This window comes from Meriones unguiculatus, chromosome 19 (genome assembly GCF_030254825.1).
Source record: "Meriones unguiculatus strain TT.TT164.6M chromosome 19, Bangor_MerUng_6.1, whole genome shotgun sequence".
NCBI classification, from domain to species: Eukaryota; Metazoa; Chordata; class Mammalia; order Rodentia; family Muridae; genus Meriones; species Meriones unguiculatus.
Window position 1 is genome coordinate 31,422,974 of NC_083366.1, and position 27,877 is coordinate 31,450,850.

The window sequence follows — 27,877 nt, forward strand, 5'->3', positions numbered from 1 at the left end:
ATTTCTCCTGTGCCTCCTCTGCGGCCCCACTGTGTCCTCGAGTGTGCCACATACTTGCCAATTCAGCTCCACAACATGCACCACCTCCAATCCCATCTTAGAAATACGGCCATTTCCCAGGGGCTGTTCCCCTTCCCAAAACCTGTGCAGCTGTGTTCCAAGCCCTATGGCAGAGGGACATCTGGAAACTACAGCTCCCACCGAGACCCTGCACTTCTCTAAGGGACTGACCAAACAGATACAAAGAAACTGGGCCCGGGGCTGTGTGCTCTGACAGAGACTCAGCAGTAGCCTAGAAACTTGGCACCTTTCTGAATTAGGAGGTGGGTTTATTGTATACAGCTGGACAAGGAGGCGGGATTATTATTTGCAGTTACTTTCAGTAGGATGTCTCTGTAGGGGAGCAGTCTCCGGCTTTAAACATCCAGGAAGAAGATACTGTGGACATTTTCTGCACACGTTTGCACACTAACAGGGGAAGGCTCTGACACTTCCCTGAGTTTTACCCAGTGTCTCAGTAACTGTTCCAAAGCTTTGAGGAGACACCATGACCAAGGCAACTTATCAAAGGAAGCATTTAGTTGGGAGTTTGCCTACAGTTTCAGAGGGTTAGTCCACGACCGTCATGGCAGGAAGCAGACAGGCATGGTTCTGGAGCAGTAGCTGACTGAAAGCCTTACATCCTGCTCTACAGGCAGAAAGCAGAGAGACAGTGGCCCTGCCGCGGGCTTCTGAAACCTCAAGGTCCATCCCTAGTAACATACTTCCTCCAACAAAGCCACACCTCCTAATCCTTCTGACCTTTTGAAACAGTTCCATACCCTGGTTACTAACCCTCCAAATATGTGAGCCTATTAGGGCCATTTTCACTCAAACCACCACACTCAGAGAAGGCTTTGCCATCCCAATACATCTGAGGCTTTGGGGTCCTTGACACGGCCATTCCCGTGTCTATCAAGGCATAGTCTTCCTCTGCTCCCTACAAGAGCATGCATGCCATCCTGGATCAGGCTCCCTCTCTCCAAACCACAGCCACTCTTGCCTGGCTCAAAAAGGACACATGAAGCTGTGACCCTTTTATCCGTTTTCCACGTGCCTGTGAGGAAAGACGGACAAATGTGGGGTCCTCAGCAAATTACCAGGCATGCCAGCTTCTAGAAAGCCCTGTTTAGTGTTGTACCAGCAGCTGCTGAGCTGTGAAAGGCACAGATTGTGACCCTCTGCCTCTCTGCCCCGCACAGGCTCTCTGAAGACAGCCCCGGGCACAGTCTGGCTGGCGTCTGTGCAGACGACTCCTCAGGACGCTATCTTAAATATCATTAAAATGGCTATCTTCCTTTCATCACAAAGCAAAGCACATCGGGAAAGTACCAAAAGGATAAAGTGTGGTGAAAAGAAAGGGCACTACAGAGCGTCGTGGAGCACTGAGGAGCATCACGGAGCACCGCCAAGCATGGCAGCGCGCCATCCAGCATCACAGGCCACTATGATATATTATCCAGCACCACGGACCATGGCACCTGCTGCCAGCTCTGGGTGTGGATCCCCGTATTCCACTTCCTATCTGGATGCCACAGCAGAACCAACAAACCTCCATTTCCCTTCTCTCCTGCTGCCCACCATCTGCCTCGGCCCAGTACACCATGAGAAGAGGGTATGGGGTGCAGGCTAGATCCACAAATCCCTGTCTGGTCCTTAAACAGGCTGATCTTTCCACCTGTAACCTCCCTTTTCTAGATTTCTGGGTAGCAAAACCTGTTCTAGCACCTTCGGGATCTGACAATCTTTACCTCCTAGTGCTAAGATCACAAGCATCCATGCCAAGCCACACTTAAAAAAAAAATTCTGAGGATCAAATGCAGGTCTTGACTGAGCCAGATCTCCAGATACAAGTCTTAAAGGGGCTGGAACAAAGACTCACAACAATTTACAGGAAACATGTATAATCTAAATACAATCTAATCTAATTTATAACTTATGCTTAAAGTTAGAAAGTGTGTGTGTGTGTGTGTGTGTGTATGGGGGGGCGGTCAGGTGCCACAGCACACCTATGGAAATCAGAGGACAATTATGATAGTTCTTTCTACCACGTAGGTTCTGGGGATAGGACTCAGGTCATCAGCTTGCCAGCAAGCACCTTTACCCACTGAGCAATCTTGCCAGCCCATTTATGAGAATTTTTGAGCCATTGACGATTGAATCCATGGGTGTGGATTATATTTAAATGAAGTCTCTGTGTACATTTTTCTTGTGACCCGATGATTCACTTTTCCAGTATTTTGTACCCACGGTGGTGAAGTACTTTGGGCAAGACCACAAAACACAAAGAATGCCATGTGCCCCAGCCCTCTCTTCAGCCCTTTCTTACTATGTCTCCAAAGCCAAACCTGACCATCATTGCTCACCTCTGATGACACAGGGTCTTATTAGCCCAGATTAGCTCCAATTCACTCCGGAGCACAGGGAGGCTTCAAACACAAGATTCTGCCTCATCATCCCGAGCACAGAGGTTACACAAGCATACCTGAGCCAAATCTGACCTTTCTAAGCTTTGGAGCGTGACCAATTTTTCTGACAATGCAGGAGGAGCGTGCACTGTTAGCTTTTGTCACAGACTGCGTATGTCACTCAAGGTCTCTCCTGACCATGTTCCTCTCTTGGGCTCCTAGAATAAACCAGTACAACCTCAAACTCGGTGCCCAGCTGAGGTGATTTTGGATTTCTGATCCTTCTGCTTTTACCTCTAGAGTCCAGAGATCACAGGTGTGCACCACAAGTGGTTTTTACTGTCCTCAGGGCTGGACTCAGGCTTTGTGCATGCTAGGCGAGGACTGACCAAAAGCTACATTGTTTTAACTAGTGCTTGAAGCCAGCATGATTGTGCATACCCACCAAGCCAGCAAGCCGGAGGCTGAGGAAGAAGCACAGAGAGTGCAAGGCAAACTGGGAGGACATGTGTGTACTGTCCCACAGGACCCCTGCAAATCCTATCTATGTGCAGGCTCCTGCGAACAATGGAAAGCATTCCATCAGGCAAACAGGACCACTGCAGCGTTGTCTGGGTGTTTACAGAGGGGTCAATGTGCACACCTCAGCTGGCAAAACAGGTTTCTTGTGCAAACGCGTCACCTTCTGTCTGAGAAGCAGAAGTTGTTTTGGGGGTACTTACCGATATTTGAGTAACTCTGGAGAATATTTGGACTTGGCCTTGAAAATCACCTGCAATGACAGGAAAACATGGAAGGTTGGGGCGCAAAGTATGGACGGCAACGAGATGTCACCGTCACCTAGGATCCCCCTCCTTCTACAGCAAGATGCCAGACACTTTTCCTGTGAAAGAAGCAGTCCTCAAGAGGCTAGAAAGGGTGCCAAGTTCAAGGACTGCCTGGGCTACACAGCGATTTTGAAGACAGCTTCAGCAACTGAGTGAACCTTGTCTTGAAAAGTAAAATAAGGACGGGGTTCTAGCTCAGTGGCCAAGTTGTTGCCTAACACTCACAGGGTCTGAAAAAAAACAAAACCAAACCCCAGGAGTCTTTGTTAAAATATCCAGTGAAGAAGAGAGAGGAACTACATTATTTTCAAAGAGTGTTTTTGAGGCAGGCATGGTGGTCTATGCCCACCATTCTCACACTCAGGAGATTCAAATATTTGAAGCCAGCCAAGGCAAGACTCTGTCACAATGAAGAAGAACAACAACAAACTGTTGATCTTATCTTGGGAATACGTAATTTTATTTCATGTTGTGCCACAATTGGAGGTTCATTCAAAGCATGTAACATTCTCTAACTATACAAGGTCCAGTGCCTCTGGGAGCTGCATTGCCAGCCGGGGCACAAGTGAGTGGCTCTATCCAATGGGCTCAGCTCCATGAATGCTGCTGTCAGCAAAGAGAAAGCAAAGGCCAGCCCTGCTTTCAATGGCTTACAGTCCCACTGCAGAAGAAGGGCCCAGATATACAGAACCACAAAGAAGTCTCTTACAGCAGCTGGTGGGAGCACAGGCCTACAGGCCACGGAATCAGCCTCAGACTGGGACACCAGCTCCTATCTGCTCTCGGCATGTGCTGCAGCTGTAGCCTAGGTCACATGGTGACACTGGAGAGACTGTGAGAGCATTAGAGTGAACCCAGGACTCCTGTGGAGTCAAGCTCACTTTTAGCCTTGGCCAGTGCTGTTGTCTCTTTCCCATGGGATCTGCAGAATGATGTCTTTGCTCAAGAGATATAAAAAACCCCAACAGTCCCCCAGCCCACCTTATACAAACTATAAGCCTTATAAATAAGGAAACTTTTTTTTTCTTCCAATAGTCACTGATCCTGGAGCTCGGCCTGCCCACTTTCAGTGAAGGAGACACTGAATGGAATCAGGTGGGACCCGACAACCCTAGCCAAGACCCATAAAAATCCTTTCCCAGTCCCACTCTGTAAAGGACAGAGTTCCCAGTTCTGGCACACATGCCTTGTAAGTGTTCACCTACTTCATCTCAACAATTACACCTGTGAGAATTCACACTGAGACAGAACCCATCATGCTGTTCCAACAGAACTGGTACTCAATTTATAATAAACGTTATCAGAAATTGGAAAAACGGTCATGTGAACAAATACATTTAGAAACATTAGAAAAAAACATTTCTTTCCTTCAATTATTTGTGTGTGCGTGTATATGGGCACGGATGTGCCAGAGCGTGTAGGCAGAACGGGTCGAAGAACAACCTTAGATGTTCTTGTGGGTCCCAGGGATCAAACTCGGGCCATGAGGCTTGACAGCAAGCATCTTTAGTCACTGAGCTATCCTACCAGCCCTGAAAATACCTGTTCCCCTACAGGAACCCACAGAGCCTTTAGAAGATTGTTATAATGTCAGTCTTCGAGAGAAGTGTGCTATACAACAGTTTTGCTAACTTATTTAACCACTCAAGTCTTCCTAATGATGCTCAGGGAACAGACGCTGGGGAACACTGCCCTACAGTCCAGACGGCACATTCACGGCAGCTGAGAAAGGGTGATGATACCAGCAAGAATACCAACAATAATTAGGAAGAGCAAGTTTAGTGATGCCCAAGACTTAGCCCCTGGACATGAGCCCAGGTAATGCAATGAGTAGGAAAACCCCACTACTCTCACGCCCCCTCAGAGATGAGACTATCTGACCAACCCTAACTCATCTCACCATTAAGGTCTCATTCCCGCCTGCAGGGAAGAGGTCATCCCAGATGAAGGCCACTCAGATAGAGGGCGTCACTGTGATCCTCCCAAGCCAACAGTCAGGGCCATGCCAAGATGAATACCGGAAGTTCCACCCGCCCTCCTTGGAAGGCCATTACAACTTGTCTGAATTTAGCCAAGCTGCTCAAGCTGTGCTCAGAACTCTTCCTCCATCCTAAACCCTAAGTTCCCTGAAGTTCACAATTCCAGGCAACTGAAACTGAAGTAGTGTAAGTGATTTGGGAATGGATATTTGAGAGACAGCATACTCTAGATACCAATACATACATAAATATACTTTCAACATAAACTCTGTCCTCACTAATTTAAAAGACACACAGCCAGGTACAGTGACGTAAGCCTGCAACCCCAGCATTCTGGGAGGCAGAGGCAGGTGGATCTTTGCTGAGTTCTAGGCCAGCCTGTCTCAAAAAACAAAAAAACAAAAAACAAACAAAACAAAACCAAAAGGACATACACGTCCAAACTAAGTTGAAAATAATAAATCCAAGTTGCCTTGTGCACCCACTCTGTCTGCAGAGGCTTCACTAAAGATTGATGAAAACTCAGTCTGCGGTCACGTCTTGGTCCTTGGGACCTCTTATCCTGCTACCATCTCCATGAGCCTGCACTGACTCCCACTGACTTTGGCAGGGCCTCCGCTGGGAGGAGAGGAAGGCTCCCTTGGGGGAGGCAAAAAAAAAAAAGATTAATTACTCTTGCAGTTTACAGAGCCCATTGACTACACAGGCACCCAGAACGGATACAAAGTCAGACACACAAAAAAGGTAACAAAAAAGCTACAGGAGGAAAACCCTCGCCAACTAAAAGGTTAATGGGTGAATTCAACAAGAGATTAAGGAAACAACCAGTCAACAGACTCTGAGCACAGGACAGGCAACAGGCATGTGACTGGCCTCTGTAGAACTACGAAAAGGAAAAGCCAGCCGCTGACCTGCAGACAGACATGCAGACATGTCCCTACATAAGCACGAGTGCTATGAAAAGATGTGAGGAGGTGTGACGAAATGAGAAGGAAAAAGAAGATATAAAGTATAGGAAAAGTGTGAGATGGAGGGCTGGAGAGATGCCTTAGGGGTTAAGAGCACGGACTGCTCTCCCAAAAGACCCAGATTCAGATCCAGGCACCCACATGGCAGCTCACACCTGTCTATAACTCCGAGATCAGACACCCCTCACACAGATACGCATGCACGCATAACATCAATGCACACAAAATAGAAACAAACTTTTAAAAGAAATGCTTAATTAAAAAAAGAAAAGTGTGAGATGAAGGAGCTGTGAGATTAACCAGGCATGAGGACGTGTAAGGAGGTGTGGAGAGATGCGAGGGTCAGGAAGGTCTGAGGAGAAGTGAGGGAGTATAAAGGAGGCGTTGGATGAAGGGAGGTTATCAAAGAAGGGCATGGAGAGGTGTGAAGCCCAGGAGGGTCAGCGGGTGTGAGGAGCTGAGGGGCAGCGTGGAGAGCTGTGAGCTGGTGGAAAGTGTGAGGGGTGGGGGAAGGTGTCAAGACGTGACTGGAGGAAGGTGAGACAGTGAGGAGATCTAAGAAGGTCTGAAGCGTGAAGACGCACAAGTGTGAGTGTGAGCCTGGGGAGCACGGGCACGGCACAGAGGCTGGGTCACGTGGTTCCACGCGACACCAGCCTGGCACTGGATTGGGAGTGCTCACGCCCCAGGTGAGAGCCGTGGAAGGTTTTCAGAAGCAAAGGGCCTGCACTGAAAAGGGGTGCGAGCTGGCAGGCAGATCAGGGCCACGCTGTAGACCAGTGGCTGTCTAGGCTGGAAGGTGGTGAGAAAGTGACACGAGGCTTCCTTTAGGGTGACAAGGGACGGTGGTGACAGTTGCACAACTCTGAATACACGGCCCTTGTGAAAAGGGGAATCATGTGGGGTACGAGTTATCCCTCAGGTGAACTGGTTTTTGTTTGTTGTTTGTTTTTTAGAAAGGAGCAAAGAAGAACAGGGAGAAGTCAGGGCCTCTTCAGCAGTCAAGGTCAGGCTGATGTGTGGGGACAGGGAGGGTTGTCCTATGTGCTGAGAATCGAGACAGTATGGACTGTGGCCGCTGGGCCTGGCAGCTGGGGAGGGCCTGAAGGGAAGTGCACACCCAAAACCGCAGGCAGAGGGAAGTGGGAGCCGTGAGTCAAATCTGGACATAATCACTCTTTTAAAATGTCTGCAGGTGACACGTAAGACCAAGGTTATTTGAGAGTGTGAGGCCCTCGTTAAAATTTTAAGACTGGGAGACTTGAGCTGGCCGGAGGCAAGCACCCAGCAAAGGGTGGAGTAGTCAGGCTGTGGGCTCTGGGGTGGCTTAAATAAGAGTGACCCCACAGGGAGACAGAGGGCCATCTCTTGTCACCAAAAGAAACATGGAGTACCAGAACTGGGTTAAGTCTAATTGAGCCGTTGGCAAAAGGGATCCCACAGGAATCTCCAAACAACCCAGGCTGTTGCCAAGACTATAGTTTGCAATAGGTCCACAAATGGACAGCAAGGTCCCATGGCTGAAAACAACAGTCACACAAACCCTGAATAAAGAGAGGTCCAGCCGGTGCCTACATGGAGCCTTCATTCACTGGAACACTGCTTCAGAAAGGTTCTCTGCGCGCTAACAAAACAAAAACGTAAATACACAGCCAGCCACAAACCCCCTATCTACAGTGCTGTATCTTCAAGATATGCTAGGGTAACAGTGGCGCAAAGCCTGTGGGCCTAACCAACCAATAACTGATTTGACCTTTAAGGGCCACTCCATGAGATGGAACCCGTACCGGCTACTACTTGGGTGACCAAGAACCCGAGACTAGCTAGCCCAGGGGCCTAAGGTAAGACCAAGTAACTGCTGGTCTAAAAAAGAAAAAGAAAATGTAGTGATAAAATGACTCCTAATGCTTTTCTGCTATACTCAGTGCTATACTTTTCTGCTATAGATCAGTGCCTTGTTCAGCCATCAGACAAGCTTCCTCCTCCAGATGGGAGCAAATTCACAAACCCATGGCCAGACTTTACAAAGAGAGGAAGAGCCCTTGGAACAATGGGATGTCTCCTTCAAATCCCTTCCCTCAGAGCTCAGTGAACCCCATGGAGGAGGAGGCGAAGAGTGTAAGAGCCAGAGGGCATGGATGACAGCAAGGCAACAAGGCCCCTGCATCAACATGAGCCCACACGAACTCACAGAGGCTGGGGCAGCATGCAGAGCCTGCATGGGGCTGCCCCAGGTCCTCTGCGTCTCTATTATAGCTTCCAATTTAGTGTTTTTATGGGGTTCCTGAGCGTGCAAACAAGTGGGCCTCTGTTTCTTGTGCCTTCTCTTGGGCTCTTTTCCTTCTGTTGGTTTGTCCTGTCCCAACTTTGATGTGATAGTTTTTGTTTTTGATAGTTTTTGTTTTATCTTATTATACTTTTAAAAATGGATACATGTGTGAGTGAATGAATGAATGAATGCATGGATGGATGGATGGATGAAAACGTATCCACTGGGGTAAAATTTAACAATTGAACTGTCATTTGTACCTGCTGAGAGAGGGGAAAATATCAGTGTTCTCCAAGAGAGTGACACTGGGTGTATCAACCACTCTGGAGCAGGCCTCATGTTCAAGAGTAGCTGACCGACATATAATGGACTCCACAGTTTGTGTGTGTGTGTGTGCTTTCCTTTGGTTACAATCTGGCATTTTGTCATTTTCCCCCTTCCTGCTGACGGAGGATCAGGATGTCGCACTCTCAGCTCCTTCTCCAGCACCATTCCTGCCAGTGTGCGTCCACGCTCTCTGCCATGGTGATAACGGACTAAACCTCTGAAACAGCAAGCCAGCCCCCAGCTAAACGCTCTCTCTCAGGAGGGTTGCCTGGATCCTGTGTTCCTCCGAAGCAATAGAACAACGATTAAGACAGGCTCCCAGAGGCTCCTGAGAGGCTGGATCAGGAAAAGGGCATATCCTCTTTCCCCTCCCAACCCTGAGACCAGGGCTTTCAGGGGATCCCCCACAGTGGGGAAAGAGGGAACAGGAGTGGCCCGAAGGAGGGGGAGGACACACCAGTCTCATCAGAGGCTCCATCAGCCTGTGACCTCAGGCCTTTTCCAAGACAGAAGCAAGGCTGGCTTTTTAAAAGGAAACTCCTTTTGGTTTTAGCTTAACCTCACCAGCCTTTTGCTATCATTTTGTGTGTGTGTGTGTGTGTGTGTGTGTGTGTGCGTGCGTGCAGGGGGTTGTCAGCACAGACCAACCTCAAAGGCTCAATCCTCCTGCCTTGTCTCTTAGGCAGTGAGTTTATAGTCCCACACCACCACACCCTACTTGCTCTGCTTCTTTAAGTTTTACCAGGTGCTTGGCAATGGTGATGCAGGCCACGTAGGAGACTGAGGAGAGGGGATCCAAGTTCAAGGTCTGCCCGGGCAACTGGGTGAAGCTCTGTCTCAAAATGAAAAGTAAAAACGGCTGGGCATGCAGCTCAGTGATGGCATGTCTGCCTCACGTCCAAAAGGACTTGGGTTCAATCTCCGACAAGAAGAAAGGGAAGGAGCAGTTAGGACAGTAATAAAGTCTGACCCAGGTATGGTGTGCCCTAGCAGAACCCAGACAGGGTTTCACACAGGCCTTCGATGTCACTTAGTGACTTCTCTATGGTGCCAACTGTACATCAGCCTTAAGAGGCTCTAGCTGACAGATGATGGGAATGTGGGGTTCCTGCATGATTTTCTGACTCCCCTCCAACTACTGGTAACCTTACAACCCCTCAGGAACCCCAGGCCCTTCACCACACCCTTACAGACGACAAAGGGGGAACCAGGGCCCTGCCAGTGACGCAGTTCTTTTGAGAAGTGGCTGACCTCTGCCTCTGTTCCCTAATAAATCACAGGCTCTTGATGTCACAAGTAGGTTCACGCCCCTGGAACTCCTGGTGACCCAAGTTTTCAACTGCTATCTCAAGTTGGCACTGACATTTGCTTTCATTAATGTCACATTAGTTGGTCCTGGTAGAAACGGCCCACATTGCTCTACCTTTCGGGGTGTGACAGCGTCCACTGCAAACCTGCTGTCCCCCAGAGACATCGCTGTGCTACCTAAGGGTCCTCGACACATCCTAACTTACGCTTGATTTGGAATTCGTGTGTTGTTTTTAGGATGCGGGCACACACACTTGTAATCTCAGCATTTGGAAGGCTGGAGCAGAAGGATCATGTTGAACCTGAGCCTAGACTGAGGATGCATATTGAGACCAAAATCACCCACCACCACCAAAAAGAATTCTTCCATGGAAACTTTGCAAAATCCTTTCAAAAATTAACATTCTTAAGAGTCCCCAGTTCTGGACCCCTATAAAGATGTAACTGATGGGCAACTCAGATCTCATGTGGGTTCCCTAGTAGAGTGAGCAGAAGCTCTTTCTGACAATGGATGCTCTTGTCAGCTTTTCAATTACTTCACCCTGGAGGGACTGCCATGCCAGGCCACAGGAGAAGAGGACACACTCAGCCCTGACACGACTTGATGAGCTGGGGTGCATGGGAAGAGTTGCTCTCATTTTCTGAGGAACTGGGGAGAGGGGAGAGGGAGGGAAGGTGGGACTAGGAGCTCTAGGGTAGCTGGGATGACAGGCCTGCACCACCACATTTAACTCTTATACCTTTGTGTGTGTGTGTGTGTGTGTGTGTGTGTGTGCATGTGTGTGTGTATCCACGTGGGTATTAAACCTAGGGTTCTCATACATGCTACACAAAAGCACTACCATTGAGCTACATCCCCAACCATTTAAACATTTTATTTCAAAATAGTCCATATACACAGAGAGTAATTCATGTGCCCACCACTCACTTCCAATAGTAACACAAGATCAACATCACAAGTCCCCCTAAATTACTGCCCGACTTATTTTTTTGGGACATAGTCACTCACTAAATCCGGCAATTTCTAATTATGCTAGGATGGTTAGCCAGGGGACTCCAGGGACCCTCCTGTCTGTCTCCCTAGTGCTGGGATTACAGGCATGTATTGCTATGGATACCTGACTTTTTTTTTTTTTAATATGTATCTCCTCATGTCAAGCCCTCCTGTTTGTGCAGCAGGCCATCAACACCAGAGCTGTCTCTGTCTTGTCTTCAATAAAATCGGCAGCTAAGCCCTGCTTGTTCTGTTCCCTCCCAGGGCGATCCATTCCCTGAGGCTAGTGTTTTGGATCCATGCAGGCTCACACTTTCATATATACATACATTTTTATACATACACATCTGTATGTATGCCAGCGGTTCTCAACCTTCCTAACGCTGTGACCCCTTAATACGGTTCCTCGTGTTGTGGCGACCCCAACCATAAAATTATTCTGTTGCTACTTCATAACTGTAATTTTGCTACTGTTGTGAGTTGTAATGTAGATATGTGTTTTTTGATGACCCTAGGCAAACCCTGTGAAAGGGTCATTCAATTCCAAATTGTGGTCATGGGCCACAGGTTGAAAACCGATGGTGTATTCAGAAATATACACACAGGTTTGCATTTCTTATGTACGTATCCATACCTCCCACAGCCTTCTGCATATGGCTTGTCTGCCTTTGACAACACTCAGAATACACAGCTCTCCTGTCCCTATATTTTCACCTAGTTCCACGTTCGCCATGTCTTCAAGGCAAATCCACCATGCAAATCCATCTCAAGCAGAGGAGCATCTAAAGGAGGAGCGAGGAGCCTTGTGCTGAATCCAGGCTTCAGCTGTGCATCTGGGAGAGGTGCCCGTCCTCCCTGCTCCTCAAGTATCCATCATAAGACGGATCACAGCACTTGCCTGGTGAGTTTCTGAGGCCTTGGTGAGTCAAAGAAGTAAAGGGATTAGCCGAACACCTGAACTTGCATGTCTACTAGGATTGGGTATCATCAGATATGTCTTCAAACCGTGATTCTGAATGCCAAAAGGCCAGACTGGATGCTTTCTCCACCATAAAAGGAACTCTCACACTCCAGCAGGTGACGGAATTAGCGGCACATGGGCATCTACTCACGGCCCAGCTGCACTGCCCACTTCCTGATACACTGTGGAAATTACCCAAAGCCCTGGCCTTCCTCCTTCGTCCCCTGCCTCCTGGCACCAGCCATCAACCCATTGCTTCGGGGTGGATGTCTGTAGGCTGTGAGCTTCCCCCTTCAGAGAGCAGCACGGCAGACAGCCAGGGTCCCTGAAATCAGGTGTGGCGTGGCCCTCTCCACAGGATTCCCTGGAGAACGCAGCCGCTCTGGGGGATCTGCAGCAGATCTGCAGGATGGCAAAGTGAGGACGTGCTTCTGCATTCTTTGTTAATCTCTCGTCCTCAAAGGGAGATATGGCTAGTGGTCTTCAGTCTTGACACTAAGAGAGGGTGTGCAGCCCCATAACTATCCCTGTGTCCACGGCAGCGGAGCAGACTGGCCTACCAAGGTTACCTTGTAGACACAGTCCTATGGAGCAAAACTGTTCTCGGTCCCACAGGGCAAAATTGTCCCCTACCACTTAAGAAGGCCAGTTAGTGGTGATACATGTCTGCAATTCGGTCTTAGGGAGTCTGTGGTGGGAGGACTACGGGTTTAAGGCCAGCATGTGCAATACAGTGAGTTCAAGACCATCCTCCTGTGGAAAGCTCTGCAAACTGAACCCAAGGACACACCAAATGCTGACCTCTCGTACCCCAAGCTTTTCCCTGTTCGTATCTGCTGAGGACCAGAAACAGGCTGTTGAAATGTGTGGGCTCAGCATCTTGTCACATTACCAGGGTTGCAGAGATATTCATCTCGGTGCTTCCCCAGAGATGTCTGTGCCCTCTGTCCTTCAGTGCCCACAAGTATCACCCAAGTCTCCTTCTAAGGGGCTGTGCCTCATATGGGTCCTACTTCTACCTGCCAAGGGAGAGGCAGAGGTGGCCTACCAGGCTCAAGGACAGCTTCAGTCTGAGTTGCACACCGCCCTGCCCATCCCACAGCGACTGAGGAAGCACTGTCCACCTGCCTTGGCATGGAGACTAACAACTGAGAACAGCCTTCCTCACTGGGTCTCTCCTCAGTCCCAGGAGCGACAGGGCTGTAGCCACCAGGGCACTATGATCTGAGGACCATCTTCTCACTGCGGGCCACGACCACAGGTTCAGTTCAGTAGCCAGGGCTGCTCAGCTGCTGCAACAGCCCCGGGGAGATTAACCAGGCGACAGGGAGGTTGCATTTCCCCCACAGTAGGAACTAGTCAGTCGAGCCCAAGGGCTCCCCAGAAGAGGGACACCCGGCCAGCATGCAGCAGCAACACATCACATCTTACCCTAACAGGATTTTTTTCCTAGAAAGCAAACCTTGCAAAATCCACACGAGTTAGCACCAAAAAAACCGCCCAGGTTTCCCCTGACAGAGTAACGCCGGGCTTCAGAAATAAGGCAAACATGGGGGCTTTTTAGATTTTCCCAGGAACCCATGACCTTGTGGGTCATGTGGTGTTGGATGGCGAGCCTCGTGTTCCACAGAGAATGAATAGCTATGGGAACTCCTGAAGGGAAAAGGGGAAGCAGCCTGCCTGAGGAGATTCTTTTTTTCCTAGTACTGCGGCTGGAACTTAGGGTTACGCATACTAAGCAAGCGCTCTTCCACTGAGCCACAGCCCCAACCTTCCCTTTACATTTTTACTCGAAGACAATGTCTTACCAAGCTGCCACAGGCTAGCCTTGAGCTCATTCTGTAGCCCAGGGAGGCTTTAAAATATTGATCCTCCTGCCCCAGTCTCTTGCATTTCGGAGTAAACAGGCCCGTGGTGGCAGGGACTCTAGAGGTCAGCAACCAGGAGAGAAGGGCCAAGCCCACATCCCAGCAGACAAACAAGGAAAGGCTCTCAGGGTGGCTGGTTCCAAGTAGAAAGGCAGCTTTGCCTAGATGCACAGGCCTGTCATCCCAGCTGCTTGGGAAGCTGAGACACTGGGATCACAACTTAGCCTGCCTGGACCACAGAGTGAATTCAAGACAGCCCAGGCAACACAGGGAGCCCCTGGCTCAAAATAATAGGTAGAAAGAGAACTGAGGATATAGCATAATGGGAGCACTTCCGTGGCGGATGGGAGGCCCTAGGATCAATCAATCCCCAGCTCTACGAAACACAGAGCGTCACTTGGATATGTAACATCCAGATGGAAAGGGCGGTGGTGGCTGCCTGAGGCTGGCGTGAAAAAGGAAGGGGTGACTACTCAATGGAAGCTACAGGCTGGATGTGACTTGGCCCCCTGAGGAACTGCATATTGGACGCGTGGTCGCTCCCGTGACTGTTGCAGGATGTTTGCTCACACTGGAAAAACATGTTCCTAGTTGTGGTGGGGCTTAGCCGTAGCACTCACCTTTAATCCAATAGCTTTCTGTAGGCAGGATTAGCTGAAGTCAGCCATAGGGGAAGCAAGCAACCAGTGGCCAGGGAGCGGACACAGGAAAAAAACCATAGAGAGGAAGCCTGGAAGGCAGAGAGAGAGAAGCACGGGACAAGAAGTACAAAGGAGGGACATTCAGCTTGAAGGGTTTCTAAGACAGCGTAGGGAAGGAGGGGCTCTTTCCTTCTGGGACATGGGCTGAGTAGGAAGGTCAGCTAGGTGCTTCCTCTATGAGCGAGCAGGCTTTTACCCCTGCATCTGGCTCCTGAGTCTTTATTGGTAAAATCAAACGTTTGGGATTTTGTTTAAAAACAAACGTGACCATACTAAGTCTTGGTAAAAAACACTGTCGATGAATGAGCGATTCTCTTATGAGCAAAGCCCAAGGCTGGCTTGTGAGTTGCCTGCAGGACTTGGTCTAGCGAACCTCACAGAAAAAAAGGTTGGGCAAGAGCTAGGAAAACAAACAGGTTTGTCCTAACCCCAGGGGTAGGTCCACTGACCAAGTCCATCCTGAAGGCTATTTTTAAAACCTGTGTGCTAATGACGGTTATTACCTTTATAAAGATTACTTAAAAATATAAGAAAGGAGCCAGGTGCCGTGGCACACACCTGTAATCCCAGCACTTGGAGAGGCGGAGGCTGGTGGATCTCTGTCAGTTCAAGGCCAGCCTGGTCTACAAAGCGAGTCCAGGATGACCAAGGCTACACAGAGAAACCCTGTCTGGAAAAACCAAAAGAGGAAGAAGAAAGTGGGAAAGGGATATGTGACAGAGACCACGTGTGGCTCACAGACCTGATGTCCTGGCCAGCACCTGGTTTCCCTTTCTTTCTACATAAGCCTGAGGAATAAGTCTCCTGGGGAAGAAATGACCAGGCGTCGCTCATCCCTCCCAGGTGAAGAATGAATCAGAATCAATAAGCCTCTGCAGCCCCCACAGCTGAGCTCTTAGCACACCTACTTTTCTGTCTTAGGAGCCCTGGCCAGCTGAAGTTCAAGACTGGCAGGACTTCCAATCGGAAGTGGCTTTTACCTCACAAGGAAATTCAAGGTGACCGGGAAGAGCTACAGGAAGTGGACACAAGACCGGATCTTCCCCAAACCCTGGATCCCGGCAGGTGGGGTGGTGCTGCAGAGTGCAAAGGCCCACACGGGTGTAGACAAAACGATATTCGGAGACACACAGGAGCAAGCATAGCAAACGTGTACCCGAAGAGGCACGTAAGCATGAATCCTAACATGGACACAGGTGTTCACACAGAGAAGTGCACAGGAGCACACATACAAGACACAGACCCGCATGGACACACAAGCAGGTTTCCACAGATGTACACATCCACAAGCATGCGCACTGACATATATAGGGGTTCACACCCAGGCACACAGACACGCAGGTTCGCGTACTTGCAGGCATTTTGCGTATGCACGAGCATGCAAACATAGGCAACTTCTCACAGAAGTGCACAGACACTGACGGGTAAGAAGGTACACGGGGCAACTCAGTACACACGGCGTTGGCACTGGCAAAGCCTTTGCACCTGTGTTCACATATGCAGACGTACAAATGCACCCCGAGAAACGCACACAGCTCGGGCTCACCCAGAGCGCCTGGGCTGTGTATGGGTGGTGCACGGCCTGGGCTGGGCATGGTGCCAGCTGTGACACGAGATGCCTGGGAGTCAGCAAGATCTGCCCGGTCTGTTTCCCAAGCTTTAGACCACTGCACAATCACAAAGAGGCCTAGAGGCTCTCCCCTCCCAGCTCCCAGAGGCCTGACACACAGCAGGTGTTTCACTTGACACTCGCTGACACTCCTCCATGTGTCTCCTCAAACCACCCCACCGCCATGGCAGGACCTGTTCGGAGGATCCACGAAAAGCCTCTACCAGTTCCACCCAGCCGACCTCAGAAGACTCCAAAATTGGAGTTCTGGAACTGGAAATTACCAGGAAATCGAAGCCCCAACCACCTCATGACCCTCTGCTCTGAAAACACACCTGCCCCATGCAGGAGTTGAGACCTTTCGCTTTAGACTATCTGCCTCCACAACCCAGTGAGGGAGACAGGACAATATCCCATGCACAGAAACTTTCCCAGGCCTCAATCACAAAGCCCCATCCTGCCCTAACTATGAAGAAAGTGATCTGAAGCTGTGCTTAGCACGCTCTAGGGTCAAGGCGGTCAAGGCTTCCGTGCATGTCTGGCCCCCCTCTGCGAGCTGTGTGTAACTCAATTGTTCCCTGGAGTTAGTGCAAGGACCTCCCACTGAGAACAAGTCCTTGCTACCCTGTATTTCAAATAGAGCCCAAATATTTAGGGACTGCACACACACATTAATACAGCTTTCTTCCGATTAGCAGACCAAGCCGCCCACCGGCTGGCCTCCATCTTTCTAGCTCCATCAGAAGGTGAAGCTGAGATGGAGAGTTTCAAGAAGCCTACTGGCACGAGAGACCCTCCTTCTGGGTCTCTGAAGAGCCTCAGCAGGCACCTGCTGGCCTGAGATTGTGTGGGCTCAATGGGTACAGTCATCAGAGTTAGGCGGCTTGCTAAGGAAGTTCTGGCTGAGCTCACCCTACAGAGGGCCTGGGAATCTGAAAGACCCAAGAACTTAGAAGTGGTGCCTGCCCTTGTCTCCATTTTCTGTAGGGGAGGGTTCCTGTCAGGCAAGGGGAAGGGACCCAGATGCGGCATCCAGAAGACACTAGTAGACACACAGCCCAGTATCTGTGTGGTTAAACAATCCAGGGATCCTGGTGCTAAGGCTTCACGCAAAAGAATCAGAAAGTGGGCCAGAAGGAAGCTAACGCCCACGTCGTCGACAAAGCAGTCACCCACAGAGGCAGGGCCAGGGCAGGACCAGGGCAGACAGGTTGAGCTACCGGGCAAGGCACCGCTCCCCAGACGGAGCCTCAAAGGAGAGCAACGGGCTGAGAGTCCGGGAAACACCCTTCTCCAAACAGCTGTACAAGTACAACAGAAATACCACGGGGCATTCCAAGGCGGGGTCCTTCTACCTGGGCTGCAGTCGTGGGAGGAGAAACAGTTCAAGGGTTACATATAAGAACGGCTGGGTGACATGAGGGCCAGGAGTAAGGATGTGATGTGGACGGCAGCTTCCCGTACCTCCCGGACTCTCTTCTTGATCGTTTCCAACCACTGGGCCAGCTAGCTCTCTCCTACCCAGCCCTCTGCCTCAGAACCTCCATCCCTGGGGATGTAGGTATTGCACGGCCCAAGTCTCCTTGCCCTCACTCTCTCGGTCCCTTAAGTCATGACTGGCAAGTGTGTGTGTACCTGCTTTAACACTCCAACTGGATTTGAATATTTTTAGCAGGGACTGAGTCAAGTCTCACCCTGTAGTCTTGGCTGGTCTTGAACTTTCAGCAATCCTCCTCCTATCTTCCCCTCCCAAATGCTGAGGCCACAGAGAAGCACCACCAGGCCCAGACAGCACATACTTTTTTCTTTCTTTTTCTTTTTCTTTTTTTTTTGAACAGGGTTTCTCTTTGTAGCCTTGACTGTACTGGGCTCACTTTGTAGACCAGGCTGGCCTCAAACTCACAGCAATCCACCTACCTCTGCCTCTCTGAGTGCTGGGATTAAAAGGCATATGCACTACCAAGGCCTTGGTCAGCACACACTTCTTAACTGTTAGTCATCGCCCTCCCTGACCCTTTCAGACTTTCGTGGTCTGTAATGAGCTCAGGCAGAGTGATCCCAGGAAATCCACATTTCAAGCACTTCTGGTGGCTGAGAACCCCCTGTCAAAGAACAGGCAATGGCACAGCAGGCTGGAGTCCAGGAGCCAACTTTCTAACTCTCCAGAAGGACCAGAATTCTTGTCAGGAAGCTAGGAACGTCCTCAGTGTGCTGCCCCCATCTCCTGCCAGCTACCCCAAGTCCTCAGACAAAATACCCCTTGCTACGGTGTCTTCCCCCTCTGAGGACATAAAGGAAACAAGGGTAGTGACTTGAGGCCTTGCCACCAGTGGCCCTGTCTGCCTGGTCACTTTTCCCCTTGCTCAGCATTTACTCAACGGCCAGCAGATGGTGCAGAAAATGTGCCGGCTGGCCCCTAATCCGGCCGTAAGGGCAGGCGTGGCATGTGACCGCTAGAGAGCCAGGGCAACGTACTCAAAAGAGACAAGGGATAAGGTCTCCACCGGAGACACAGCTTTTCCAGGTGACACCACCTTACCTAATGTTTGCATCTTGTGTAAACCACCCCATTTTCACCCAGTCACAAAACCCATTTGTCATGAAGCTGACGGCCTGGAATGAAGTTTAAAAGTAGCACTCAGACGGGCCATGCCCACTACCCCTCAACTGCAAAATAATCCGACCCACAGGACCACTAAGAAGCCCCCAAGCAGAGAGTACATATACTATTAAATATTAATATATATCCATACATTCATATGCCACTAAATAGTACATGTGATGGAGGAGAGGGGTGCAGGGGTCTTACGCTGTAGCTCGGGCTAGCCTGGAACTCAAAGCAACCTTCCCAGCTCAGCCACCAAGTCCTAAGATTATAGGTATGAAACACCACACCCACCCCCATCTGATAACTTTCCTCCTCCTTTCTTTAGTTTCCTTTAGACTCCCTACAGAGTCCCATACATCCCAGGCTGGCTCCAAACTCTCAACGTAGCTGAGGCTGGCCTAGAACCCCTGATCCTCCCAACTGCCACTTATCAAGTACTAGGATTTCAGGTGTGCGCCAAACACATCTGGTCTGTATTAACCAGAAACAGTTCTTCCAAAATTTCAGTCAGCAGTTTCTGCTACACAAGGACCATTCTGACTGTTGCCAGTCAGAATTGCACCGCTGACCTGCACCCCAATAAGGACCATTATCTTTTCATCAGTAACATTTTTCTTTTGTAAAACAAGAGATCCCGTTCAAAGGCACAGAATGCCTGCTTGCACTGGGCCTCTGTCAAGGAGAAGGCACTTTAACCACCCCCGTCGGGTGGCACAGTGCTCCCTGGGCAGAGTGCTAGGGAAAATGTACATGTTAGTGTTTGCAAAGCTAATGGGAACTTGGAGCTGGCAAGGTGTCATCAAGCCTTTGTGAAGTGCTTCCCTCGGTACCTGTAAAGCCTCCTGCAACCATTGTACTTTCATTAAGACGCGGCCTCGTGCAACCCTTTAGCGTATTAACTACAGGTCTCATAAAATGAAGCTGGCGAGCCTGTAAAAGAGCCCGGGTTCAATTTTATGGCTTATTTCTTGGGGCTTCTCCGATGAGCTCAGACAGCGAGCCAGAAACCTCCTGCAGCCCGGGAGCTGGGTGTGCCACCAGACTGCCGTGGTGAAGCAATCCTGTGGAATGAGTTAGTAATTCACAGTGCAGTGGGGCTCCTAATCCCGAGGGTTCAAAACATCTCATCACATCTCATCAAAACCAAGCCCGTCCCATCATTATTCCCAACAGGCTGTGTCTGGCCCCAAAGTGGGGCCAACACGCAGACAGCCTTCCAGGCTAAGGGTGGGTGTCTTGAGATGAGCAAGGGAGACAAGGGAAACGAAGGGTTCAGGCACCCCTTGCCACCAGCACCGAAAACGAGATGTGCACAGAAGACTCCGGGTGCCCGGCGGGGAATCGCCTGCGAATGGGGTCCTGCAGCTGGCACGGTTCCCCGGGACCCGCGCCTCGGCCCCACCCTCTCCACCTGAGGAGGAGGAGACACGCCCTCTCCTGGAGGATGGAGGGCCACCCCTGCAGGTGAGCGTCTCTCGGGACTCACCTGCGTGAAGTACAAGTTCATGAGCGTGAGGGTGAAGAACTGCAGGCACACGGGGAAGCAGTAGAGCAGCCAGAAAACGAAGGGGCTGAAGGAGTTGGCTGCCACAAAGTCTCGGAAGTAAAAGGAGAAAAGCACGGTGCGCAGCGAGGCCCAGAAGAGGCAGAGGAAGAGGAAGACGCTCTGGTAGCTGAGCCGCTTGTGGCGGTAGCGCAGCACCAGCCAGAGCTGCGCGTAGATGAACACGAAGAGGAGCGCGTAGAAGGCGGTGTAGACGGCGGTGAGGCCGAGCTTCACGTAGGGCGGCACCGCGGGGCTCAGCGTGGGCGGCAGCGACTCGTTGCGCCCCGGCTCCCAGAGAGGCGCCTCCATCGGGCTGGGGCCGCTCGGGCTTCATCGGGGCTCGCAGCCTCCGGCTCCCGGGTACCGGCGCATTGCGCCGCGGCCGCCGCTCCAGAGCCCAGCCGGGAAAACAAGCCGCACTTCCTCCCGCCGCACCACATGATCTGCTGGGCGGCCTTTGTCTGCGATTGGCAGGGCCGCGCCCCCAGGAGCGCGCGCCCGGCCCGCCCATCGCGGCCCCGCGCGCCCCTGGGTGCGCGCGCCCCAGGGACGGCGGCCTCAGAGCTGGAGGCTGGTGGGTGCTCGAGGGCCAGGCACCCTTGTGACTCTGCGCACCCACGGCCAGGACCAGGGTGATCCGCACGCCTGTGCACTGCGCGCTCCTAACCTGCGTCCGCGCGCGCCTTTCGGGACGCCACGGCTGGGGATGGGGAGACGTCTGTGGCCTTGACCGGTGCGCTCCGCGTTATCCCGCGACCGGGAGCATCCGTGTAGGGCATCCTATCGATGGCCCTGGGGAGCATCCACGCCCCCCCGCACTGGGCGCCCCCCTCATAGCACGCACCCCTGATCAGTTCGTCTCTTTGACTTCTCGCGCCTTCTGGTACTGGAAGAGATTCGTGCCCCTGACCCGAGCATCCCCTCTCTCACACCCAAACTCCGCGCCCCTGACCCCACCACAAGCCTGCGCACTCCGGTCTGCGGCTGGCGTTTCGCTGGGGGTGTGGCTTGGGGGCGTGTCTGCGCTCTTGACCTCGCGTTTTCTGCTGATGCCTGGTTTTGCAGTTCACTCTTAAAAAAAAAAAAATACCTCTTTGCAAGTTCCTTCTCCCGTACGCCCACACGGTCACCCGTACTTAAAAATAAAATTGTGACCGCGAGCCGGCCCGCTTCCGCAGCGCTGCTGAATTCTAAATGCAAATGAGCGAAGGGCTGGAATTTCTCGCCGGCCTGTGCTGGTAGCCGCTGCTCTCAGGCCGAGCTACCCTGTGTTCTCCCGGAACTCCTAACTGCCCGCCGCAGCGCGGCTGCGTCCTTGTCCTCAGAGCGCTAAGGGCTCCGAGGCGAGACGAGGGCGAGCCGATCCGCTTAGATAGCCTGTCCTTCCTGCCGCCCCCATCCTCTCAGTTGCTGCTGCCCAGAGGGTCTCGCGGGTGGCGTTGACTCAGTTTATCCCAAAACCTGAACCAGGCTCCCGTTATAGTGGTAGTGTCGGGAGCTGGTGAGTTCTGAGCTCTCAAGAAACCAGGCTGCACAAGTGACAGGCGGGTCTCTGTGAGTTCGAGGCCAGGTCGACAAAGCGAGGCTAGGAGAGCTAAGGCTACACAGATAAACCCTGTTTTCAAAAACCAAACAGAAAAACAGGCTACCTGGGTACAGGTGTAGCTAGGGGAGCAGTTAGCAGAAGCAAAAGGAAGGAACTGGATTTTAAGGGGACCGCTTCATTTCTTCTGATTCCCTTTCTCGTTATTAATATTTCGTACCTAATTGCATGTTCTTTTGGGTTAAGCAGCCACGCCTTATGTGAAGCTGGCTTTTCATGGAAATTGCGATTTACACCCTCCCTCAACTAAACAAGTTCAGCGTGCCTTCCGAGTGGAGTGCCTGATCTAATTCTGATCTCTCCTGGTACGCACCTACTTCTGATTTGATCCACTTCAGTGGAATAGATAGACACGGAACAGCTGTGTCTCTCTTTCTAAAGATGATGCATGACTGTTATTCTCAAGCTTGGTTCCCCTTAACTGCACCTTCTAGGGATCAATATTCCCCCCGTTTACTGAACTCCTAAGAACGGATGCACAGTACCAACCCCTGCTAAAGTCCTGAGCAAAACAACTCTTTCATGCTTTTCTCAATCTCTGGCCCAATCCTTTCACCTATCCGTATGGGATCATTTCCTCCAGAAACTTTGTTTTTAAGACAGGGTCTCGATTTGTAGCTCAGGCTATCCTGGAACTCACTGGGCTTTGAACTCGAGATCATCCTGCCTCTTCCTGCGGGGTCACCAATGTACTTAAAAGACCAGAATATTTACCATGTGCTGACTGCTTAGGCTAAATGCTCTCTTTTCCAAAAAGTTCCCTATCTAATTGTCAGTCATCTTGACATCTCCGTAAGTTTCCTTGGGATAGAAACATTGTATTATTTACTATCAGCTCCTCTGGCAGGTTGAAAAAAAAGAATCTGTCTCCACTTGATTATACTGAAGAGATAGAATGTGCCCTTAGAAACCAGTCCACAGCCCAGGCAGGCATCAGAAAGAACAGACGACTGAAGAGCATTTGACCTTTCTTGTTTCTGGAGCCATCCCAGAAATGATGCCCATTCATCGAACTTCTACTTATTAGCAGAATCCGATTACCTTAATAAGCTAGCTACAGAAGTGGCTGGGAGACAGTATTCACTTTCTATGGTGCTGTACAGTTCTGAAAGTCACACTTCTGATATTATGGGTGACAGGAGAATGGATGAAAGAGGAACAATCCATCTGCACCACACCTTCAAAAGAACGCCAACCCCAGGCTTGGCTGTGCACGTCTTTGATCCCAGCACTTGGAAGGCCAGCCTGATCTACAAAGCAAGTCCAGAAAAGCCAGGGTTACACACAAAGAAACCTTGTCTCAAAAAAAAAAAAAAAAAAAAAAAACAACAACACAAAGCTAGTAATAGCTAGGCATAGGGTAATGCGTCTTGACAGTTACAGAGGTAATACACCTCTGGGCATGTCTGGAGAAGTTACTAAAGTAGGTTTACTGAGATGAGAAGATTCACCATAAATGTGGATGGCACCATTCTCTGAGACGGAGGCACAGGCCACATAAAAAGAAAAAGGCAAGCTGCACACCCACATTCATCCATTTCTGCTTCTTGACTCCGGATGCAATGTGGCCAACTAAATGTCTCATATTCCTTCTGCCCTGCCTTTCCCGCCATGATAGGCTGTATCCTCAAACTGTGAGCCAAAGCAAACCCATCCTTAGACTGTTTTCACCAGGCATTTTTCCACAGCAACTAGAAAAGTAACTAGTACACATGGTTACTTTTATTAAGTATTAAGATGCCTATCTCTAGAAGGGGAGAAAAACAAATGGAAAGGTATAATTACTTCAAACAGATAAATACCTATGACATGGCAAGGAGAAAATTAGCGGAAGTTAGGGTCCTTGTTATACAGCTGGTCCTAAGGATGGTGTTATGGACTCCTCACTTGAGGCACATTGTGTAATCTTTTTTTCTTTGTTATCTTATTTTCCATGTTGTGAATGAAACCCAAGGTCTTGTGAGTACTAGGAAAGTGCTCTAACCTTGAGCCACAACTCCAGTCCTCCCTTTCTCTCTATCAGGTCCCTCAGGGAGAATCCTCATGAGGGTCTTAGCATGTGAGTGTTTGCCCTTGGATGTGCCACTAGTGGGAGAACACATTTCCATGGCTGGATGCCACCCACTCACCTCCTTTAACTCATCACATAAGCACAACCCTTGATCTTCACTATCAGAGCAAACATGGTAATCCTCGCAATGATTGTCATCATACTCAGCAGCAGCAGCACAATCCTCACCATCATCATAGTCAATGCTGTCATCCTAACCATTACATCATCATAACCCTCACAGCCATCTAGTCATCATTATCATCAGAGCCATCACCATCATCACAGTTTTCATAGACATAAACCATAAACAGTTATCATAGACACCACAGTCATCACAATCATTACAGCCATCACAATCATCACAGACATCATTACAGTCATCACAGCCATCACAATCACCACAGCCATCACAGTCATCACAGTTGTCACAGTCATCACAACCGTCACAGCCATCACAGTCATGACAGTCTTCACAGTCATCATCACAGCCATCACAGGCATCACAGTCATCATAGCCATCATCACAGCCATCACCATGATCACAGTCTTCACAGTCATCATCACAGCCATCACAGGCATCATAGTCATCATAGCCATCATCACAGCCATCACCATGATCACAGTCATCACAGTCATCATCACAGCCATCACAGGCATCACAGTCATCATAGCCATCATCACAGCCATCACCATGATCACAGTCTTCACAGTCATCATCACAGCCATCACAGGCATCACAGTCATCATAGCCATCATCACAGCCATCACCATGATCACAGTCTTCACAGTCATCATCACAGCCATCACAGGCATCACAGTCATCATAGCCATCATCACAGCCATCACCATGATCACAGTCATCACAGTCATCATCACAGTCATCACAATCATCACAGTCATCACAATCATCACAGCCATCACAACCATCACAGCTATCACAGTCATCATCACAGTCTTCACAGCCATCACAGTCCTCACAGTTGTTACAGTCATCACAGCCATCATCACAACCATCACAGTCATCATAGCCATCATCACAGCCATCACCATGATCACAGTCATCATAGCCATCATCACAGCCATCACAGTCATCATAGCTATCATAACCATCACCATCATCACAGTCATCACAGCCATCACAATCATCATAACCATTATAGTCATCATAGCCATTCTAGCCATTGTATCCATAACAGCCATCACAGTCATCAGAGCCATCACCATCATTACAGCCACCACAGTCATCACAGCACCACAGCAATCAAAGCTGTCAGTGTCAGTATAGCTTGTGTTTTTTCAACCCACTGTCAGGAGGAGTCTGAAAGAACCAGCATCTATTTCCAGGGAACTGTGCCAGAATACTCCAAGTAGAAGAATCCCTTTTGACTCCTGAGTTAGTTTCTACTGTCAACTTGATACAACCTAGGGTTACCTCAGAGGAGGGAACTCTCAGATGGGAATGGTCTGTGTCACTGTCTGCGAGTGACTATCTTCAGTGATAATTGATCTAAATTATATGCATATAATTGTATATGTATATAATTTGAATATATGTATATATGTGGGGGGGCAGAGAGAGGGGGGGGTGATTTATTGGAATGACCTACAGGCTGCAATCAGGCTAATTCAATATTGGCTGGCTGTGAATAGAAAGTTCAAGAATTTAGGAGTTACTCAGTCCCAGAGGCTGAATGTTTTGGCTGGTCTTCAGTGTGTGCTGTAATTCCACAAGGTGGGACCCAAAGCCAGTGAAGGAATGAATATGCTACCAAGGCAAGGACAAGCAGGCAAAGAACAAAAGTTTCCTTCCTCTGTGTTCTTACACAAACTTCCAGCAGAAGGTATGGCCCAGATTTAAGGTTGTCAAGATCCTGCTTCAAGATCCAGACCAAAAGTGTTTGTCTTCCTACCTCAGAGGTCCAGACTAGAAGTGGATTCAAACCAAGCAAAAAGCTCTCTCATAGGTGTGCCCTCATTTCTGGACTGTGGCTCATTCCAGATGTAGTCAAGCTGACAACCAATTATAGCCATCAAATCGCCCAGAGTGGGCTCACCCTCCGTGGTGGTTTGAATGAAAATGGCTCCCGTAGGCTCCTAGGGAGTGGCACTACTTGAAAGAATTAGGACAGTTGACTTTGTTGGATAGATGTGGCGCTGTAGGAGGATGTATGTGTCACTGTGGGTGGGCTTTGAGGTTTCAAGGGCCCAAGCCAGGCCCAAGGGCTTTTCTCTCTTCCTGCTGCCTGCAGATCCAGATGTGTAATTCTCAAGCTACCTCTCCAGCACCATGTCTGCCTGCATGTCTCCATGCTTCCCGACACTAAAGTCGGGAACCTGTAAGCAAACCCCAATTAAATGTTTGCCTTTATAAGAGTTGCCATGGTCATGGTGGCTCTTCTCAGAAATAGGATATTGACTAAGACACACTTCCGAAGCCCACAGACTTCCCTACAGGCCAGTCTGATGGAGGCATTTTCTCAATTGAGGTTCCCCCTTCCCAGATGACCCTATCCTGTGTCGAGTTGATTAAAAACAAAACAAAACAAAACAACAGTAACAAAACCTAACCATCACAAAGATGATGATGGACAAGGCATTCAGACAGTGTAGGGAAGATAGGGTAGGTGCTGGTGCACAAGGAAAGCCAACCTAAGCTCAAAAGTATCCTTCATCACCTCCTCTGGGGATTTCCCCTGGTTTGGGTTACTTTTGAAAGACCAAAGTTTGGTTGGAGACGCTGCTAAGAAGTGAAGACAGCCCTGGGAGGGAAAATTACATGAAGAACCCAGGTTCATTTGCTTCGGGTGAGTGTGTGGGTGCAAGCTGAGTACATATGCCTTCGGGCAGTACACACACCCATTCAGAGGCCGGAGGAGGAAGCCAGGCACTACATCATTAGGCCTTATTTCCTTGAGACGGGGTCTCTCACTTTCTGGTTGTCAGCTAGAAAGCCCTGGGTTGTATCCTCCCCCTCCTCCTCAGCACCAAGACTGTGATGGTCTAGTTTGCTTTCTGTTGCTGTGATAAAACAAAAACAAGACCACCTTGAGGAGGAGAGGATTTATTTCCCCTTGCAGCTTACAGCCCATCATCAAGGGAATCTATGACAAGAGCTCAAGGCGGGAACCTGGCGGCAGAAACCGAAGCAAAGCCATGGAGGGACATTGTTTCGTGGTTTGCTCTCCATGGCTCTCCCAGCCTGCTCTCTTTATACAAGCCAGAGCCACCTGCCCACCGTGGAATGGATCCTTGAACGTTAATCATTAATCAAGAAAATGCCCAACAGGCTAGCTAGAGGCCAACGTGATGGAGGCATTTTCTCAACTGAGGCTCCCTCTTGCAGATGACGCTAACTTATCAAGGAGACAAAAAGCTAACCAGCACATGTGGCTTGTTTGAGCCCAGCCCTCATGCGTGTATAGTCAGCACTCATATGCTAGCTCCTCAGTCCCCTCCCAATTTTATTTTTACATTTGCTTATCACATACAGCAAGGCAGCTTTTGCAGATCTTCACTTAGCAAGAATGAAAAAAGAAAACACCTTTAATCCCAGCACTCTGGGATGCAGAGGCAGGTGGATCTCCGTGAGTATGAGGCCACCTAGTCTACAAAAGAGAGTCTAGGACAGCCAAGGGTACACAGAGAAACCCTATTTCAAAGAAAGAAAGAAAGAAAGAAAGAAAGAAAGAAAGAAAGAAAGAAAGAAAGAAGCCATGTGGGTATCTCGAAGCAATCATTACAATGGGCTTCTGATCATATTTTCACCCTCTAAGACCCCTTTAGCCCCTATACCAGCTAAACAGTTAAGC

General features: G+C 49.8%; 2 protein-coding genes across 4 annotated transcripts in view; one reads left to right on the top strand and one right to left on the bottom strand.

Moving 5' to 3' along the window:
* Ero1b (endoplasmic reticulum oxidoreductase 1 beta) overlaps positions 1 to 4,590 on the top strand; it is a 67,090-nt gene extending 62,500 nt beyond the window's left edge. The window contains exon 17 of the mRNA XM_021655372.2: positions 1,242 to 4,590. Coding sequence (XP_021511047.2) covers positions 1,242 to 1,323 — 82 coding nt within the window. The 3' untranslated portion in view covers positions 1,324 to 4,590. The remainder of the gene's footprint in view (positions 1 to 1,241) is intronic.
* The window catches only part of Gpr137b (G protein-coupled receptor 137B), a 38,040-nt gene extending 17,184 nt beyond the window's left edge, over positions 1 to 20,856 (bottom strand). For all 3 annotated transcript variants that reach the window (XR_009587583.1, XM_021655371.2, XM_021655370.2), the window contains exons 1-2: positions 20,353 to 20,856; positions 3,170 to 3,219 (exon numbers count right to left, since the gene is read on the bottom strand). Coding sequence is in view for 2 of the 3 variants with exons in the window: in XM_021655371.2 (XP_021511046.1) it covers positions 3,170 to 3,219; positions 20,353 to 20,721 (419 nt within the window). In the remaining variant the exon portion in view is untranslated. The remainder of the gene's footprint in view (positions 1 to 3,169; positions 3,220 to 20,352) is intronic.
* Positions 20,857 to 27,877: the final 7,021 nt, after the last annotated feature.